Below are 18,831 nucleotides of genomic sequence, written 5' to 3'. Positions count from 1 at the left end.
ACACGGCGGGACAGACCGGGGCTCAGACCGGGCACGGCGGGACAGACCGGGGCTCAGACCGGCACGGACAGACCCAGACCCACCACCCGGGCTCAGACCCACGGCGGACAGACCCGACCGGGCAACCCACCAACCCCGACCGGTCAGACGGACACGGCGGGACAGACCCGGACCGGGGCTCAGACCGGGCACGGCGGGACAGACCCGGACCGGGGCTCAGACCGGGACACGGCGGGACAGACCCGGACCGGGGCTCAGACCGGCATCGCACCGGCACGCGGCTGAATCGGGACGGGGGCGTGGCCATGCAGATCAAGTGGGCGGAGTCACTATACGCCCCGCCCCCGAGGGCCGAGCGCCACGCGGCCGGGCCCTGGCAGCCGCGGGGCCCTCGGCGCCCGCCCCGGGCTGCCCGCGGCGCCGCCTGCTCGCGGGACAGCCCCGCCGCGGGCCGAGGAGCCACCCCGGCTGGTCTGACCGGTCCGACCGGCTCTCCCGCCCGGCCCGGCTCGGCCGTCGCCCGCTCTTGTGCGGCCTTCCCCGCTGTGGGGCGGGCCGGGGGCGCGCCGGGACCGGCGGCGCCGCGGGCAGTCCCGGGGCGGCCGGTCGGTGTGGGGGGCGGTGGGAGCGGGACGGGAGAGCGGCCGGTACGAGGGGCGCAGGACGGGGGGGCTCGGCCGGGCCTGCGGCTCGGGCTGGGGGGCGTGGAACGGCGGGGCAGGGCTGAGCCCGGGGCTTGGGGCTCGGGAGGCGCTGGGCTCGGCCCTGGAGGCGAAGGGGCTCCGGAGGGGGCTGTGGGGAGGATCCCGGAGGGGAGTGAGCTGTGTGGGGGAATGTGAGCTCTGCTCTGTGGGGAAGGAGATCTATAGGGGCTCCGGCTCTGGTCTATATGGGAGGAGATTCTGTAGGAGTTCTGGACTCTGCTCTGTAGTGGAGAAATCTCTGCAGGGGCTCTGGGCTCTGCCCTATGGAGATGGGGCTCTGCCCTATGGAGATGGGGCTCTGTAGGGGCTCTGTAGGGGCTCTGTAGGGGCTCTGGGCTCTGCCCTATAGGGGAGACCACCCTATGGTGTCCAGGGGCACTAACGGGACTCAGAAGGGACGGGGAAGGGGAACGCCATGGATGAAGCCCTAAGGAGAGCCAGGCTCTGCAGGGAACGGGGGTCCCGGGGGTCGGACGGACCAGCCAGGGATGGCTCTTGGGTGGGACGAGGTGGGGACAGCGGAGCCACCAGCGCTGGAGCTGCCCGTGCCCGCAGGTGACAGAGGAGCCCTGAGGATGCGGGGCTGGATCCCGGGAATCTGCGGAGTCCTGAGGATGAGGGGTCACATCCCGGCCCTGCTCGGCCTGGCCCTGGCCCTGGCATCGCTGCTGCCCACGGCCGGAGCCCGCCGGAGCCAGGATCTGCACTGCGGAGGTGCCGGACAGAGGGACACACGGGGACAGGGGGACAGGGCGGGGACAGGAGGACCGGGCGAGTCAGGTGGGACAGGGGAAACGTGATAGGACAGAGAGAACAGGGCGGACAGGTGGGACGATGGGGGTGACAGGGTGGAACAAGGGGACCAGGTGGGTCAGGGACATGGGGAATAGGATGGGACAGAAGGGACAGGGTAAGACAGGACAGGACATGGGGAGACATGCTGGCATAGAGGGGATAGGGCAGGACAGGACACGGTGGGATGGGGGAAACAGGATGGGGACAGCAGGGACGAGACAGGGTGGGAAAGGGGAAAACAGGGATAGCAGAGCGTTGGGGACAAGGTGGGACAGAGGGGGACAGGATGAGTGGTGGCACAGGACTTAGGGACAGGCTGAGGGTCTCCAGGCCATGGGGACCCCTCCTCACAAACCCTTCCCTGCACACCCACCATCCCAGTCTGCCCCAGTCACACCAGTCCCTGCCAGCAGCTCTGGGTCCCCAGTGTCCATGCCATGTCCCCAGTGACACTCTGTCCCCAGTGTCACCATATCCCCCGCAGCCTGCCGAGCACTGGTGGACGAGCTGGAGTGGGAGATTGCCCAGGTGGATCCCAGAAAAACCATCCAGATGGGCTCGTTCCGGATCAACCCCGACGGCAGCCAGTCGGTGGTGGAGGTGAGGCCTCTCCCGGTGTCCCCACTCCGTGTCCCCCTCCAGGGGACCCTGCTGACCCTCCCCGGGGCCGCAGGTGCCGTATGCACGCTCAGAGGCACACCTGACGGAGCTGCTGGAGCGGGTGTGTGAGAAAATGAAGGAATACGGGGAGAAGGTGGATCCATCCACACACCGCAAGAGCTACGTCCGAGTCATCTCCCACGACGGGACCAAGATGGACCTTTCCGGGGTCAAATTTGATGGAGATGTGACTTCCAGCCTGAAGTTTGCGGTGCGTGTGGGGATGGGAGCTCCTGGGGGGGGGTGTGGGTGGGTGAGGGGCTCGGGGGGCTGTCGGTGTCACCGGTGTCACCTCTCCTGGTGTCCCGTTGCAGTGCGAGAGCATCGCTGAGGAATACGAGGATGAGCTCATCGAGTTTCTTTCCCACGAGGCTGAAAACGTCAAGGACCGGCTCTGCAGCAAAAGGACGGGTGAGCTGGGGGGCCTGGGGGGCTCTGCTGCTCCTCCTGGGGTCACAGCGGCTCCCTTGGTGCTGGAATGAGATGCCAGCCCAGAGCAGGGGTTGGCCCTGGGGTCTCTCCTATCCCTGTCCTCCTATTCAGAGGCTGAAGCTGCTCTGTTGGTGCTGGGATGGGAGGAGGTGCTGGCCTGGAGCAGGGGCTGTCCCTGGGGATCTTTCCTGGCATCCCAGGGGGTTTCTCCTGCTGCTCCAGGGGTCTCTCCTGCCCTGTCAGTGCTGGGATGGGAGGAGATACTGACCCAGGGCATGGTCTGTCCCTGGGGATCTTTCCTGCAGTACCAGGGAGTTTCTCCTGCTGTTCCAGGAGTCGTGGCTGCTCCGTTGGTGCTGGGATGGGATTTTCTGCCCCCCCAAAGCAGGGAGGAGCTGCAAATTCTCCCAAAATCCCAGCACCCCATCACAGCCCAGTGCCTGGCTCCTGCTGGCACTGGAGGTTTGTTTTTTGGATGCTGGGGCCGAGCCAGGGCAGCTGCTGTGCTGACTCTGTGGCCTCTCCTGGCACATCCAATGGCCCTGTCCCTGTTCTGGGGCTATTTCCAGCTCGCAAACAGCCCGGTCAGGGTATGATGTGACCTTTGGCCCACTTCAGTCCTGGACAGGGTCCTGGATGGCACCAGGGCAAATCCCTTTGTACCTGGCACAGGGAAATGCTCCTTCCCAGGGGATCCTGGGGGTCTCGCTGGATGCTCCTGTGGCTCCCTCCTCCTGGAGAAGGGAGAGGCCAGGCTGGTGGCTCTGTCCAAACAGAGCCAATTTGTCCAATTTGTCACTGACCACAGGACAAAGCCGGGAAGCGCTGCTGGCCCTGGCTCAGGTCACAGTGGGGACCAGTCCTGGCGCCAGGGTAGGAGGGGACAGGGCACCATGGAGGGTCCCACAGGGCTGTGACATGTCCAGAGGGTCCCATGGGGCTCACACAAGGCTGCTGTGTGCTGGGGGTCTGGTGCATCCTGAGGGTCCCACGGGGCTCCACCGTGGAGGGTCTGCCATGTCCTGGGAGTCCCATGGGGCTCCAGCATGTCCCAAGAATTCCATGGGGCTCCACCACATCCTGAGGGTCCCCTGTGTCCCCACAGACCTGTGTGACCACGCGCTCCACATCCCTCACGACGAGCTGTGACTGCCTCCGGAACAGGGACAGGGACAGGGACAGCGCCAGGACCCACCGGGATGTCCCCGGGACAGACAGACCTACCGGGAACTCCATGGCTCCGGAGCTGCTGCCTCGCCCTGTCCGGAGCTCCCGTCCTATTTATTCCCCGTCCGGGGGCAGCGGGACGGCCACGGGGCTGGGGACACATCCTCGCTCCTGCCGGGACATTTCAGGGACATTCCTGCCCCGCTGCCGGGGGGTGCAGGGGGGACATTGGGGTTTGGCCCCCCCGGGGTGGGGGGTTTGGGGACCTCCTCCCTGCTGCAGGCAATAAAGGGGCCGTGGGCCCACCCAAGGACAGCTCTGGTGTGGTGTGTGTGTGGGGTGGGGGACAACAGTGTCCCCACGTGTCCCTGGTGGCTTGAGCTCCCTGGAGGGCAGTGTGCACCCCTCGTGGGGCAGGGACACCGGTCAGCCTGTGGTTCTGTGTCACCCTGTGTCACCCAGCCTTGCCACTGCAGGGGCACCATGGGGGTTCAACCCCTTGGTCACCCCATATTGCCACGTGTCACCCCACCCCGCCATTGTGGGGGCACACTGGGGGTCCTGCCTCCTTGGCTGCTGCTGGTCACTCCATGTCACGCTGTGTCACCTCATGTCACCCCTTTGTGGGAGTTCTTGCCCTCAGCTGTGTCACCCGGTGTCATCCCACCCCACCACTGAGAAGGCTCTGTGAGGGTTCTGGCCTCTCTGCTGTGTCTGGTCATCCTGTGTCACACCATGTCACCTGGCCACAGTGCAGGGGCAGCGTGTGGGTTCTGCCCCTCTGTTGGCACCGGCCACCCCGTGTCACCTTGTGTCACCCATTGCACCGGGCCAGCAGGACAATGCCCTGGGCTCAGCGGGGACAGTTACACGCCACCCCCTGACGTCACCTCCGAGCAAGGGTCATGCCACAGTGTATAGTCTTAAACCACTATGGCCACATGGAAGATGACGTCATGGGCCCCGGTGACTTCATACCACACTGCCGAGCGCCTGGTGACGTCACGGGGCTGCCCCCCCACCGCAGCCGAGCCCCACCGAAACCCCGACGCGACCGCGGGGATGGCACGGGGCCGTGACGTCACGCACTGCGGCCGGTGACGTCACGACACGGGGCGGGCACCCCCTCACCCCACCCCTGGTCCTGATCAGGCGAATGCAGAGGCCACCTATAGCTCGCGCCCCCCGCCGCTTCATTAGCGTGGCCCCGCCCCGCGGCGCGCCGCTCGGCCAATGGCGAGCGGCTCTGCCCCGAGCGGGGCGGGGTTATGCTAATAACCAGCCCCGCGCTCCGCCCCTCCCTCGATCTGAGGACCCCCGGCCGCCGCCGCTCCGGCCCCGCTCCCGCCCCGGTCCCGCTCCCGGTCCCGGCCCCGCTCCCGGTCCCGGCCCCGCTCTGTCCTGGCCTGTCCCGTCCCGGTGCCGCCATGACGCTCCTCGCCGCCGGCAGCCGGGCGGCCGCGCGCCTCCGCGGGCCCAAGGTGAGCGCGCCCGGCCCGGCCTCACCGCGCCTTAAAGGGGCGACGCCGGGGGGGAAGGGAGACCGGGGGGGTCCGGTTCTTAAAGGGGCGACGCGGGGGGCGCTGCCTTAAAGGAGCCGCACGGTGGCTGCGGAGGGGGTGGGATGGGACCGGGGGGACCGGGATCGCGATCCGGATCGGGATTGGGATCAGGACCGGGACCGGGGTGGGCGCGGGGCCGCAGCGGCAGCACGTGGTGGGAACCGGCGCTCCTGCCGCGGCCTTGTCAGAGTTGGGAGCATCGGGAGCGGCTCGGGGGGCTCCGGGCCCGACCCGCTCTCGGGGGGCTCCGCCGCTGCCCCAGCCCCGTTAGTGGGCGCCCACCCTGGGGCAGCCCCCGCTGGGGTCTCCGCTCCCGCCGCCCCTCCCGGTGTGCGGCTGCGCTGCAGCCCCGGGCTTACGGGGGTCCCAGGCGCCCCCCGGGGAGCCCCGCACCGGCCCCGGGAGTCCCGCCCGGCGGCACCGGCAGTGGCGGGAGTGGAGACGGGGACCCCCCTCCGCCGCCGCCGCCCTTCCCCAGCGTCCCGGTGCCGTAGAGGACAACGGGGTCACAGCGAGGCGACCCCCCGTGCGGGCCGAGCGCCGGTACCGGGCCGGAGCGGCCCCGGCGCCCCCGGTGTGTTTGCCTTGGCCGCGGCCCCGGCGTTTCGTAACGGGCGTTGCGGTGTCTGTATCGACCGGGCGATATTTTGGGCTCTTCATGATGCCCCACTTGGCCCTGCTCACCCCCCACACCGGGGGCACCGGCGCCGCCCCGCCGGGCTGAGCGCTGATCCCGACTCTGCTCCTCGGCCTGACCCCACACCCCGGAACCGGGGAGCCCCCGCGCCCCGAGCACAACCGGAGCCCCCGGAGGGTCCCGGAGTGCCCCGGCACTCCCCCCAGCCGGTGCCCGGTGTCACCGCCTACACGAGTGACCTTGAGCCGGTGGCACCTCGGTGACAGCCGGGACGAGCCGTGGGGACCCCCGAAACGGGGTGGCACCGGGGTGACACCGGGGGTGACACGGCGGGGGGGTACGGGGCCCCCGCGGCGGCGACAGCGGCCGCCTTGACCTTGGGCTTCCCCTGCCGCCTCCATTGTTCCGCCGGCATTTTCCCTTCCCGGAGCCGCCTGTTGCGGGGGGACACGGCCTCGCCACCCGCCGCGGCCACGCCCGGGGTGCCGGGGACCCGCTGACCGGGCCGGGGGCTCGCTGGGGGCTGGGGGACACCCGGGGGGCTCTCTGCAGCGAGGCCCCCCCGCCTCCCCCCGCGTCCTCCCGGCAGCCAGTGGAAAAACCGAGTCATGTTCTGGCTCTGCCGCAGGCGCTGCCGCAGCTCCCGGCCCCGGGGGATCTCCGGGTGTCCCCGTGGATGTCACCCCCCGCCACGGTGTCCCCCGTTGTCCCCCGGCCCGTGTTGCCTAGCGGGGAGGGCGAGCGCGGTGTCCCCGTCAGGCCCAGGGTGTTCCCGGGCTGTCCCCGCCGGCCGGAGTCCCCGCGGTTCCCGGTTCCCACGCGTGGGCGAGGAACAAAGTTCGGATTCCCCGGCGCAGGAAAACCGCGGCCGTTCCTGGCCGGGCTCGGCTCCAGGAAGGAGAACACGGCCGCATTCCCTGCGCCAGGGCCGGTCAGGCTGCGAGGGGAGCTCGGGGCCAACCCGGCTGATCCCATCCTGATCCGCGTGGGCGAGGGAAGCGGCTCTGGGTGTCCTTGGGAACCGGCTCTGCCTGGGGTCATGGGGGTGCTCCAGGGCTGGGGGTCTCGTCTGGCTGCTCCCCCCGAAAAGAGGTGGCCAGGGGGCTCTGCCCTGGTGACAAGGGGTGTCTGTGTCTGTTCTCCTGCAGAATGCACCGTGTATCCTCTTTGCTGCTCGCCATGCCAGCACTGCCACGGTAAGGGAGGTCCTGTCACCCCTGTCCTGTCACCCCTGTCCTGTCACCCGTCTCCTGTCACCCCTACCCTGTTGGCCCTCTCTCCAAGAAGAGGCCCCTCTCCTGTCACCCCCTCTCCTGTCATCCCTTTTCTGGTCTCCACATCTGTTGTCGCTTCCTGTCCCGTGACTTCCTCTTCTGTCACTACTGTTCTGTCACCCCTCTCCTAAGGGGAGCTGCCTCTTCTGTCACCCCCCTTTTCTGTCACATCCTCTTCTGTCACCCCTGTCTTGTCACTCTTCTCCAATGGGAGCTCCCTCTCCTAAGGGGAGCCACCTTTCCTGTCACTCACTGTCCCATCACCACCTTTCCCTGTCACCTCTTTCCCGCTGCCCCCTCTCCTGTCCCCTCCTCTCCTGTGCTCAGCCCCTATCTCACATCCCCCTCCCCTCCCTCCTGTCCCCAGAACCTCAAAGATGTCCTGGCCACCATGATCCCCAAGGAGCAGGCGAAGATCAAGAGCTTCCGGCAGCAGCACGGCAGCACGGCCATCGGGCAGATCACGGTGGACATGGTGAGTGTGCGGCCACCACGGCCACGCCGGGGCCACCGAGCCTTGTCACCTCCCCTCACCGTGGCCACCCTTCCAGGTGTACGGCGGCATGAGGGGCATGAAAGGGCTGATCTACGAGACCTCTGTGCTGGATCCTGACGAGGTAGGACCCTGTCTAACCCCATCCCACCCCACCCCATCCCATCCCATCCCATCCCATCCCATCCCATCCCACCCAACCATCCCACCCCATCCCATCCCATCCCATCCCATCCCATCCCATCCCACCCAACCATCCCATCCCATCCCATCCCATCCCATCCCATCCCATCCCATCCCATCCCACCTGCCCCGCTGACACTCCCGGCTCCGCAGGGCATTCGCTTCCGTGGGTACAGCATTCCCGAGTGCCAGAAGAAGCTGCCCAAAGCTGCAGGGGGAGAGGAGCCGCTGCCCGAGGGGCTTTTCTGGCTGCTGGTGACTGGAGAAATCCCAACCCAGGAGCAGGTAATGCCAGGATGGAGCTGGTGAATGGCAGAAAGGGCTCTGACAGCCCCCAGCCCCACAGCTCAGCCCTGGTGTGTCCCCTAGGTGACCTGGCTGTCCCGGGAGTGGGCCAAGCGCGCAGCTCTGCCCTCACACGTGGTGACCATGCTGGACAACTTCCCCAACAACCTGCACCCCATGTCCCAGCTGAGCGCTGCTGTCACCGCCCTCAACAGCGAGAGCAAGTTCGCCCGCGCCTACGCCGAGGGCATCCACCGCGCCAAGTACTGGGAGGTACGGGGGTGACATTTGGGGTGGATTTGGGGTCCAGGGGGTTGTGGAGAGCACAGTCTCACCCCGATGGTCTCAGTTTGTGTACGAGGACGCCATGGACCTGATCGCGAAGCTGCCGTGTGTGGCTGCCAAGATCTACCGCAACCTGTACCGCGAGGGCAGCGGCATCGGGGCCATCGACCCCAACCTCGACTGGTCCCACAACTTCACCAACATGCTGGGCTACACTGACCCCCAGTTCATCGAGCTGATGCGGCTCTACCTCACCATCCACAGGTAGGCAGCTGGGAGCTGCACCTGGAGCAGGTGGGGAGGTGGAGTAGGCGAGGGTTTGGCCCAGCTCCCAGCCCTGGGGCCAGGGAGGTGCTGGGGCTGCTCTGGGGGTGTCACCGGGAATGGGTGGGGCTGGGGTGGGGCTGGGAACATTGCACCCCACACCCCCCAGAACGTTTGGTGGGGCTGGGGGAGTCCTGATAGCCCCCTCACCCCCGCAGTGACCACGAGGGAGGAAATGTGAGTGCCCACACGAGCCACCTCGTGGGCAGCGCCTTGTCTGACCCGTACCTCGCCTTCGCCGCCGCCATGAACGGCCTGGCTGGGCCCCTGCATGGCCTGGCCAACCAGGTGGGCACTGCTCCCTGTCCCTGTGTCCCTCTCCGTGTCGTCTGTGTGTCCCTCCCACTGTCCATGTGTCTCTATCCATGTCCTGTGTGTCCCTTTCCTTGTCTGCTCCCCTTGCTGTCAGTCTGTCCCTCTCGCTGTCAGTCTGTCCCTCTCCCTGTCAGTCTGTCCCTGCTCCTGTCTGATCTGCCCCTCTCCATGTCTCTCCTTTTTCCTATCAATGCATCCCTTTCCTTGTTTGCCTGTCTCTCTCCCTTTCCTGTTCATCTCCCCTCCTGTCTGTCTATCCATGCTTCTCCCTGTCCTGTCTGTCCCTGTCCTTCTCCCTCGGGGTCTGTCCCTCTCTGTCTGTCTGTCCTTCCTCTTGTCTTGTCTGTCCCTCTCTCTGTCTGTCCCTCCTGTTGGTCTGTTCCTCTCTCTATCCTGTCTGTCCCTCCTCCTGTCTGTGTGTCTCTTTCCCTGTCAGTCTGTCCCTCTTGTCTGTCTGTCTCTTGCCCTGTGTCCTTCTTGGGTCTGTCCCTCCCTGTCCCTGTGTCCCTTTCGCTGTCTATATATTGCCTCCCTATCCTGTCTGACCCTCTCCCCATCCATCTGTCCTTCTCCCTGTCCCTCTGTCCCTCTCCCTGTCCCTCTGTCCCTCTCCCTGTCTCTCTGTCCCTCTCCCTGTCCCTCTGTCCCTCTCCCTGTCTCTCTGTCCCTCTCCCCATCCCTCTGACCCTCTCCCCATCCCTCTGACCCTCTCCCCATCCCTCTGACCCTCTCCCCATCCATCTCTCCACCTTCCCCTGGCCTCACTCCGGCCGTTCCCACAGGAGGTGCTGCTCTGGCTCACTGACCTGCAGAAGGAGCTGGGCAAGGACGTGTCGGATGAGAAGCTGCGGGATTTCATCTGGAACACGCTCAACTCGGGCAGGGTGAGTCTAGGGCCGGGATTTGGGGTTCAGGGTCTGTTCTGGGGGTCAGGGCCATGCTGGGGGTCAGGTCCAGGCTCTGACCCCCTCCCTGCAGGTGGTGCCAGGCTATGGGCACGCAGTGCTGCGCAAGACGGACCCGCGCTACACCTGCCAGCGGGAGTTCGCCCTCAAGCACCTGCCCAAGGACCCCCTGTTCAAGCTCGTGGCGCAGCTCTACAAGATCGTCCCCAACGTGCTGCTGGAGCAGGGCAAGGCCAAGAACCCCTGGCCCAACGTGGATGCCCACAGCGGGGTCCTGCTGCAGGTGAGTCCCACGTTGTGTGTTCCTTGCCCTGGTTGTGTCACTCTGGCCTGTCTGTCCCTTTCCCTGTTAGTCTGTCCTTCTCCCTGTCCAAGTATCCCCTTCCATGGCCACATGTCCCTCTCCCTGTGCTGTCTGTCCCTCCTCCTGTTCATGTGTCCCTCTCCTTGTCTGTCCCTTGCCCTGTCTGTCCCTCACCCTATCCGGTCTGTCCCTTTCTCTGTTATTATCCCTGTCTGTCTGTCCCTCTCCCTGTCCCATCCATCCCTCTCCCTGTGTCCCTGTCTGTCTGTCCCTCTTTCTGTATTCTCCATCCTTCTCCCATCTTCTTCATCTCTCTCCCTGTGTCTGTGTCCCTATCCATCTGTCCATCCCTCTTCCTGTCCTCTCCACCTCTCTCCCTGTCCCATCTATCCCTGTCCCTGTGTCCCTCTCCCCATCTGTCCGTCACCCAGTTGGTCTTTCCTTCCTACTGTCCATCTGTCCCTTTCCCTGTCCCTCTCCCTGTCCCATCTGTCCCTCTCCCTGTCCCCTCCCTGTCCCGGTGTCCTGCAGGGCTCCCGGCCATCCCCTCCCTGCTGACCCTCCCTGTCCCCACAGTACTACGGCATGAAGGAGATGAATTACTACACGGTGCTGTTCGGGGTGTCGCGGGCCCTGGGCGTCCTGTCGCAGCTCATCTGGAGCCGAGCGCTGGGATTCCCCCTGGAGAGACCCAAATCCATGAGCACCAAGGGCCTCATGCAGCTCGTGGGCTACAAATCCGGGTAAAGAAGGGACACGGGGACAGGGCTCCCCCAGGGAACGCCGCGCCGCCGGGCCCGGCCCGGACGCCCTCGCCACTGAACCCCCCTCGGGTGCTCCCCCTCCCTTCCCACCCGCCTTGGGGAGGGGCAGGGCCAGCCCCGGGGTCCCTTTGCCCCCCACCCCACACACAGAGCCCCGCCCTGGTGGGGTGGGGGGTTCCCGTGCCCCCTCCCCACCCCAGCAGCTCTCACTGCGCACACTGGGAGTCCCCAGGCTCCCCACACCGGGAGCCCCCCAGCTCCCCCACTGCTGGGCTGGGCGGGGGTCCCGGCAGGGCCTTGGGGGGCACAGCCCCCCCCTGCCCCGCCGCAGCCCCCCCGAGAGGGGTTCAGTCCAGCCCCGTGTCCAGGCCCCCCCAAAGGGACTCGATACACTCCTCCCCGGCCGCGCCCCCCGTGTTTGTGTGACCCCCTAGCCCCCTCTGCCCGAAGCCCCCGGGAGCCCGAGCTGGGACCCCCACCCCGGACCCTGCCCCGGCTCCTCGCCGCTCTCGGGCTCTTCTGTACAAACAACAACAGAAATGCAAAATAAATGTTTTTATTAACAAACCCCCGGCCTCCCCGCTCCCTCCCTGGGCAGGGTTTGGGGAGGGGGGCAGGGGATGGTGACCCCACCCCACCCGGGGGTCCCGCTGGGGCTGTTTGGCCCCTCGGTGGTGACAGCAGAATCGGCCTGGTTTGGGTCTGGGGGTCCCAGCATGCAGCCCCCCCTCAAATCTCCCCCCCGTGGCTGAATGAGGACCAGGAGGCTGCTGACCCTTGGAAAATGCTCTTTATTGGCCTCTCAAAGCCCTTCCTCGGGCAGCACGGCCAGGGTGGGCTGGGGGGGCTCAGGGAGCCCCTCACCCCCTGGGGGGGCTTCCTGACCAGGGGGGAGCCCAAACCTCCCCGTGCCCCCACCACAGGTGAGGAACCATGAGCAGGGCCGCTGGGTTGGGGGGTGCAGGACCCTCAGGGGACCCTCACGGTCCCTGCAGAGGGTGCTGGGGGTGGGGGGCGGCAGGGGGGGGCAGCAGGAGCAGCCCCCTCCCCACCCTGTGCGTGTGGTTTGTGCAAAGTGTGCGACGTCGGGGGGCGCGGGGTCGGGGGGCTCCTCCCTGCGCCGGCTCCTTCCCTTTTCTTCCTGGAAGAGCTGGGGAGGAATTTGGGGGGGGTCCCAGCAGCTCCGGGTGGGATCTGGCCGGGTTTATCCCCCCCTCCCCAAAATAAACCCCCACCTTCCTCCCGCTCTCCCGGAGCACGGCGGGGCCCAGGCACCAGAGCTGCCCCCACCGGGGCCCTCCGGCCTGGCTGAGGGGTTAAAAGAACAAAAATAAAAGGGTTAAAAAAAAAAAAAAAAAAAAAAAGAAGAAGAAACCCAACCAAAAAGAAGAACTAAAACAAAATTTAAAACCCCAAATCAGCTACAAAACCAAGGAGTCCAGCGCCGGGACGCAGCTCCTGGGGGGCTCACGGCAGCCCCGGGGGGCGTTGAGGCAACGGCAGCGGAGATGCACTCGAATAAATATTTTGGGGGGTGGGCTCGGGGCGGGCCCGGCACAGTCCGGGGGTGCCCAGCCCGGCTGCCCTCACGTCTGGTGGACCTCGTGGAACATGAGCTCCCGGGGGATGCGAGTCTCGGGCCCGAAGGTCTTGGCGGCGCGGCGCTCGAAGGCGGCGACCATCTGCTTGACCACCTCGTCGAAGAACACGGTGGCCAGCTGGGAGTGCAGCAGGGAGCGGAACTCGAAGGAGATCTGGGAGGAGGAGGAGAGAAGGTGAGTCCTGCAGGTGAGCCCTGCAGGTGAGCCCCGCCCTCCCCGGGGGTCTCGGGTGGGGTCGTACCGAGAAATCCACGGTGCTGGTGCGGGGGTAGCCGGGGATGCCGGGGCTGAAGCGCCAGTTGGTCTCCAGGTGGTTGAAGAGACGCCCGTCGGTGCAGACGGCCTGGGCAGGGGGGAAGCAGCGGTCAGGGGCCTGGGAGGCACTGGGATTGTGGAACTCTTGAGGTTGGGAAAGCCCGCCCTGATGGAATCCAGCCTGGGGTTGATCCCTGCACTGAGTGTCACAGCCAGGAATTCCTTGGATACCTCCAGGGATGGAGATTCCAAACCTTCCAGGGCAGTTCCAGTGCCTGACCACCCTTTCCAGGAAAAATTCCTCCTGATGTCCATCCTGAACCTCCCCTGGGTCACCCTGAGGCCATTTCCTCTTGTCCTGTTGTTTTCTAGGAGAAGAAACCGATCCCCACCTGGCTACAACTACAATTTTCCCCAAAAAAACTACAAATTCCCCCAAAACCAGGGAAGGGCTCTGCCCCAGGGCCTGCTCCCTCTCTTCCTGTTGCTCCCAGCCAGCAGAACTGACCCCACCCAGCTCCACCTCCTGTCAGGGAGTTGTGCAGAGCTAAAAAATCCCTCCTGAACCTCCTTTTCTCCAGGCTGAGCCCCCTCAGGAACTCTCCAGCCCCTTCTCCTGCTGCTCCCCAGCTCTGGCCCCACACCTGATGTCCACCCTGAGGTCCCTGCTCACCTTGACGAGGTGTGGCCGCACCAGGGTGACAATGGACGTGTAACGCTCCAGCACGGGAGGGAAGCCCACCTCCAGCTGGGCCTTGACGTGGCCGGAGCGCCGCGACACCACCACGGACTTCTTGCACCAGGGCACGAAGTTCTTGTAGTCCTCCACGTTGGCCACCACGTCGTACATCTCCTGCATGGAGTACCTGGGGACAGAGACGGGGTTGGGATTGGGATTGGGGTTGGAGCTGGGGCTGGGGGTGCATCTGGGGCAGGAACAGGTGTAGTGGCTGGGGCTGGGTTGAGGTTGGATCCAGGGATAGGGCTGGGGTTGGGGCTGGGGCCGGGATTGGGATTGGGGTTGGGATTGGGGTTGGGGTTGGGGCTGGGGTTGGAACAGGGGTAGTGGCTGGGGTTGGGACTGGGTTGAGGTTGGATCCAGGGATGGGGCTGGGGTTGGGGTCAGGATTGGAGCCCAGGTTGGGGCTGGGGTCAGGGTTGGGGTCAGGATTGGAGCCAAGGGCGGCGCTGGGGAAGGTTCAGGGCTGGGTTGAGGTTGGATCCGGGGTTGGGGTCAGGACTGCAGCCACGGTAGAGTGGGGTTCAGGGCTGGGATTGGGGTTGGGGCCAGGTTGGGGCTGGGATTGGGGTTGGAGCTGGGGTTGGGGTCAGGATTGGAGCCAAGGTTGGGGCTGGGGTTAAGGTTGGGGTTGGAGCTGGGGTTGGGGGTCAGGATTGGAGTCATGGTAGAGGCTGGGGTCAGAGTGAGTTTGGGACTGGGGTTGGGGCCAGGTTGGGGTTGGATCTGGGGTTGGGGCTGGGATTGAGGTTGGAGCCAGGGCTGGGGTTGGGGTCAGGATTGGAGCCCAGGCTGGGGCTGGGGTCAGGGTTGGGGCTGGATCCAGGGTTGGGGTCAGGATTGGAGTCACAGTAGAGGCTGGGGTCAGAGTGGGATTTGGGGTTGGGATTGGGGTTGGGGCCAGGTTGGGGTTGGATCTGGGGTTGGAGTCAGGGCTGGGGTCAGGGTTGGGGTTGGATCCAGGGCTGGAACAGGGGTAGCAGCTGGGGCTGGGGTCGGGGTTGAGGTTGGATCCAGGGTTTGGGCTGGGTTGGGGTCGGGATTGCAGCTGGGGCTGGGATTAGGATAGGAGCCACAGTTGAGGTTGGGTCAGAGCAGGGTTTGGGGCTGGGATTGGGATTAGAGCCAGGGCTGAGTTTGGAGTCAGTAGGGTTCAGGGTTGGAACTGGTTTGGGGCTGGATCTGGGGCTGGGGTCAGGATTGGAGCCACAGCTGAGGTTGGGGTCAGAGTGGGGTTTGGGGTTGGATGTGGGGCTGGGGCCAGGGTTGGAATAGGGGTTGGGGTCGGGGTTGGAGCCAGGGCTGAGGCTGGGGTCAGAGCAGGGTTTGGGGTTGGAGCTGGGATTGGGGTCAGGGCCAGGATCAGCGCAGGTCCCAGAGCCTGGCCGTGTCCCAGCGTCACCCACCCGATGATGCGGCGCTCCGAGTACTCCTTGCGCTTGTTGGTGAGGCTCAGGAAGCTGCGGCTGGGCTGAGCTCGGGGCTCCCAGGGCACAGGGACAGGCCGGCCCAGCCGGGCGAGCCGCAGGCCGCACAGCGCCGTGTGCCTGGGGGGAGACGGGCGGGGCCGGGCGGTGTCCGGTGTCACCGGGAGGTGCCGGGCAGACCCCGGGGTGTTGGGGCTCTTCCCGGGGGACAAGAGCCCTTCCACTGCTTCCCAGGGCCCTCCAGAGCTTCCCAAGTCCCTCCAGACCATCCCAGCTCCCTCCAGACCATCCCAGGGCTCTTACAGACCATCCCAGGGCCCTTCCACAGCTTCCTGGATCCTTCTAAACCACCCCAGGACCCTCCAGACCATCCCAGGTCCCTCCAGACCATCTCAGGACCCTTCCAGAGCTTCCCAAGTCCCTCCAGACCATCCCAGGGCCCTTCCACAGCTTCCTGGATCCTTCTAAACCATCTCAGGTCCCTCCAGACCATCCCAGGTACCTCCAGACCATCCCAGGACCCTTCCACAGCTTCCTGGATCCTTCTAAACCATCCCAGGTTCCTCCAGACCATCCTAGAGCTCTTCCAGACTATCCCAGGTCTCTCCAGACCATCCCAGGGCTCTTCCAGAGCTCCCTGGGTCCCTCCAGACCATCCCAGGTCCATTCCCAACTGGCCTGGGTTGCTTCCTGACCAACTCAGCTCCCTCCCAGACCTTCCAAAGTCCTTTCTGGCCCAGGTTTCTTCCTGACCCAATTCAGTTCCCTTTCTGACCAGCCCAGGCTCTCTCCAGACCAATCCAGGTCCCTTCCTAACCTGTTCAGGCCTTTTTCAAACCTTCCCAGATCTCTCCTAGACCTGTCCAAGCCCTTTCCAGACCTGGGTCCCTTCCAGACCAGTCCAGATCCCTTCCAGACCAGTCCAGATCCTTTCCAGACCACTCCAGGCTCTTTCCAGACCTTCCCAAGCCCCTTCCAGACAAGCCTGGGTCCCTTTCTGACCACTCCAAGCCCCTTCCAGACCATCCCAGGTCCCTCCCTGGCCACTCCAGGTCCCTCCGGACCTTCCCAGGTCCCTCCCGGGATGGGAATCTCCCCCGGGGGCTCTTGGCTGCTGCCCTGATCCCAAAGCTGCTGCTGGCAGGAGGAGGAGGAGGAGGAGGAAGGCTGGGAAACCCGACCTCGGGGACACCTAATCCAGGCGGGGACAACTGCCCGCTGTCCCCCGCTGTCCCCCGGCCCTGCTGCTCCCCCGTGTCCCGTTCCGGTGTGCCTCCGGGGGGAAATCCCACTTTGCCTACGGGAAATGTCACCCCGGAGTCACCGCTCCCGGTCGGGTTCCCTGTCCCCACGTCACCGGCCCCGTGTCGCTGTCCCCGAGCAGAGGTCACTGCCGTGGGGATTGTCCCTCGGGACTGTCCCCCGGCCCGGGATGGTGACACCGCGCCGATTCCCGACGGGGCGCGGGTCTCTCGCGACCCGAGAGTGGCCCCGGCCCAGTCCGGTGTCCCCAGCGGGGTTTGCCCAAGGTCAGCTCCCCGCCGGTGCTCCCCGCCCGGGCCTCCCGCGGGAACCGGCAGCGGCACCGCCGCACTCCCGACCCGCCGCCCCGCGATCCCCGCCGCGACCCCCGGCTTCCCCAGGGTGCCCCCGGACCGCCGGGAGCGCGGGCAGGCTCGGAAGAGCCCCGCAGCACGATCGCTCCCGGTTCCCGTCCCGGTGTCCCCGGGGCCGCCGTGACCTCCGGGCCCCGCCCGCCCTGGGCCCGCCGCTCACCTGCCGGGCGGGGCCGCCGCGGCCCGCAGGCGCTGCCGCGCCCCGAGCTGGAGGGCGCCGCGGAGCCGCCGGGCCGCCATGACCGGGCCGGGCCGGAACCGGGACCGGGCCGGGGCGCCGCCGCCGCCGTGACCTCTAACCCCGTGACGTCACCGCGTCGCCATAGCGCCGGGCACGTCACGGGGCGGGGAGAGGCGACGCCCCCCGCGCGGGGCACGCCGGGAGTAGTAGTCCTGTTGGCGCGGGGCACGATGGGAGATGTAGTCCAGGCTGGGGCTGCGGCTGCCCCGCCTCCGGGATCCATCCGGACCCAACCGGGTCCGGTCCGCCCGGGGCTGCCGGCGGCGGGTTCATGCCCAGCGGGGCGCCCTGCCCCGCTTGCCCCGTGTGCCCCGGGTCGGCCGGTCCGGAGAGGGACGAGGAGCCCCCGGTGCCGTGTCCCGGTAACGGCCCCGCTCCCGACGGAGCAGAGGGGCAGAGAGACCGGGAGTTCAGCACAGCTGCGGGAACTGTGCGGCTCAGTGCCACCCAGCATAGCCCAGTGCCACCCAACACAGCCCAGTGCCACCCAACACAGCCCAGGGCCACCCAGCACAGCCCAGTGCCACCCAGCATAGCCCAGTGCCACCCAGCATAGCCCAGTGCCACCCAACACAGCCCAGTGCCACCCAGCACAGCCCAGTGCCACCCAGCACAGCCCAGTGCCACCCAGCATAGCCCAGTGCCACCCAACACAGCCCAGTGCCACCCAGCACAGCCCAGTGCCACCCAGCATAGTCCAGTGCCACCCAGCATAGCCCAGTGCCACCCAACACAGCCCAGTGCCACCCAGCATAGCCCAGTGCCACCCAGCATAGCCCAGTGCCACCCAGCATAGCCCAGTGCCACCCAACATAGCCCAGGGCCTTCCAGGGTCTCCCAGTTCAGCTCAGCACATCCCAGTACCACCCCAGTTCGCCCCAGCACAGTCCAGCTCAGCCCAGTCCGGTACAGCCCAGCGCCACCCAGTTCAGCCCAGCGCCACCCAGTTCAGCCCAGCACAACCCAGTTCAGCCCAGCACAACCCAGTTCAGCCCAGTGCCACCCAGTTCAGCCCAGTGCCACCCAGTTCAGCCCAGCACAACCCAGTTCAGCCCAGCACAGCGCAGGAACCACCAGCTCCTCGCCCAAACGCAGTTCCCGAGCAGGGGACGCTGGCCCGGCAGCGCTCGGAGCTGGCACGGACCTGGATCCGGAGGGGACAGGAGGAGCTGCAGCAGGGGATAGACCCCACCGAGCCCCGGGAGCCTCACCCGGAGTCATGGGATGAGTTTAAATTGGGGGAGTCACTGCCCAGGGAGCCCCGGGAGCACCGACAGCTGTCCGGGGGTGGGATTCACACCGGAGAGATGCCACAGAGCAGCACACTGGGGACCCCCAGGACCCTCTGCCACCATTCCAGACCCCTCTGGACCAGGGGAGCTGCTGTCCCAGGACCCCCCAGAGCCAGCAGGGGATGGATTCCCACCGGACAGACCCTGCAGAGGGGACGGAGATGGAAAATGGGTGACACCTGAGACCTCTCCCACCATCCCACCACCCTCTGGGCTGGGGGACTCGCTGCTCAGGGACCCCCAGGACCACCATGGATGGGATTCCCACCGGACAGACCCCGCAGAGGGAATGGAGATGGAAAACGGTGACACGTGGGACACTCTCCCACCACTCCAGCATCCTTTGGGATGGGGGAGCCGCTGTCCCGGGAACCCCCGGCATTACCAACAGCCGCTTGTGGGTGTCATTCCCACCGGGGAGATCCCGGTGGGTCACACGCAGAGACCCCCAGACCCTCTCCCACCACCCTGTGCCCGATGCAGCCGCTCCGGTGACCCCCGCGCCCCTCCGCCCGCGGCTCCCGCTGCCCCCGGGCGATGCCGCTGCCCCGGGCGATGCCGCTGCCCCGGG

At 66.5% G+C, this 18,831-nt stretch overlaps 3 protein-coding genes across 6 annotated transcripts; 2 read left to right on the top strand and 1 right to left on the bottom strand.

The window, feature by feature from the left end:
• The first annotated feature begins 540 nt into the window (after window positions 1-540).
• Window positions 541-4,073, top strand: CNPY2 (canopy FGF signaling regulator 2). Of its 2 annotated transcripts, XM_085041053.1 has the most exons (6): window positions 541-647; window positions 1,260-1,418; window positions 1,984-2,099; window positions 2,173-2,370; window positions 2,474-2,570; window positions 3,697-4,073. In XM_085041053.1, exons 2-6 carry the CDS (start codon window positions 1,280-1,282, stop codon window positions 3,738-3,740), a joined length of 594 nt encoding a protein of 197 aa, XP_084897179.1. In that variant the 5' UTR covers window positions 541-647; window positions 1,260-1,279; the 3' UTR covers window positions 3,741-4,073. The 2 variants fall into 2 exon arrangements, with proteins under 2 accessions (XP_084897179.1, XP_084897178.1); XM_085041052.1 differs by lacking the exon at window positions 541-647 and having other exon boundaries at window positions 1,020-1,418.
• A 982-nt stretch (window positions 4,074-5,055) lies between these two features.
• CS (citrate synthase) lies at window positions 5,056-11,656 on the top strand. The gene is made up of 11 exons (XM_085040985.1): window positions 5,056-5,239; window positions 7,106-7,153; window positions 7,599-7,706; window positions 7,783-7,848; window positions 8,061-8,192; window positions 8,277-8,465; window positions 8,542-8,741; window positions 8,960-9,089; window positions 9,899-10,000; window positions 10,095-10,304; window positions 10,902-11,656. Exons 1-11 carry the CDS (start codon window positions 5,186-5,188, stop codon window positions 11,070-11,072), a joined length of 1,410 nt encoding a protein of 469 aa, XP_084897111.1. The 5' UTR covers window positions 5,056-5,185; the 3' UTR covers window positions 11,073-11,656.
• On the bottom strand, window positions 11,630-17,051 carry COQ10A (coenzyme Q10A). 3 transcript variants are annotated; one of them, XM_085041016.1, is made up of 5 exons: window positions 16,888-17,051; window positions 15,091-15,231; window positions 13,619-13,811; window positions 12,932-13,033; window positions 11,630-12,843 (listed from the first exon to the last, which is right to left on the bottom strand). In XM_085041016.1, exons 1-5 carry the CDS (start codon window positions 16,965-16,967, stop codon window positions 12,676-12,678), a joined length of 684 nt encoding a protein of 227 aa, XP_084897142.1. In that variant the 5' UTR covers window positions 16,968-17,051; the 3' UTR covers window positions 11,630-12,675. The 3 variants fall into 3 exon arrangements, with proteins under 3 accessions (XP_084897142.1, XP_084897141.1, XP_084897139.1); XM_085041015.1 differs by lacking the exon at window positions 16,888-17,051 and adding an exon at window positions 15,614-15,731 and having other exon boundaries at window positions 15,091-15,369; XM_085041013.1 differs by lacking the exon at window positions 16,888-17,051 and having other exon boundaries at window positions 15,091-15,395.
• Window positions 17,052-18,831: the final 1,780 nt, after the last annotated feature.

Source organism: Lichenostomus cassidix, chromosome 29, assembly GCF_008360975.1.
Source record: "Lichenostomus cassidix isolate B80296 chromosome 29, HeHo_3.0, whole genome shotgun sequence".
Lineage (NCBI taxonomy): Eukaryota > Metazoa > Chordata > Aves > Passeriformes > Meliphagidae > Lichenostomus > Lichenostomus cassidix.
This window is presented reverse-complemented; position numbering and strand designations above follow the sequence as displayed.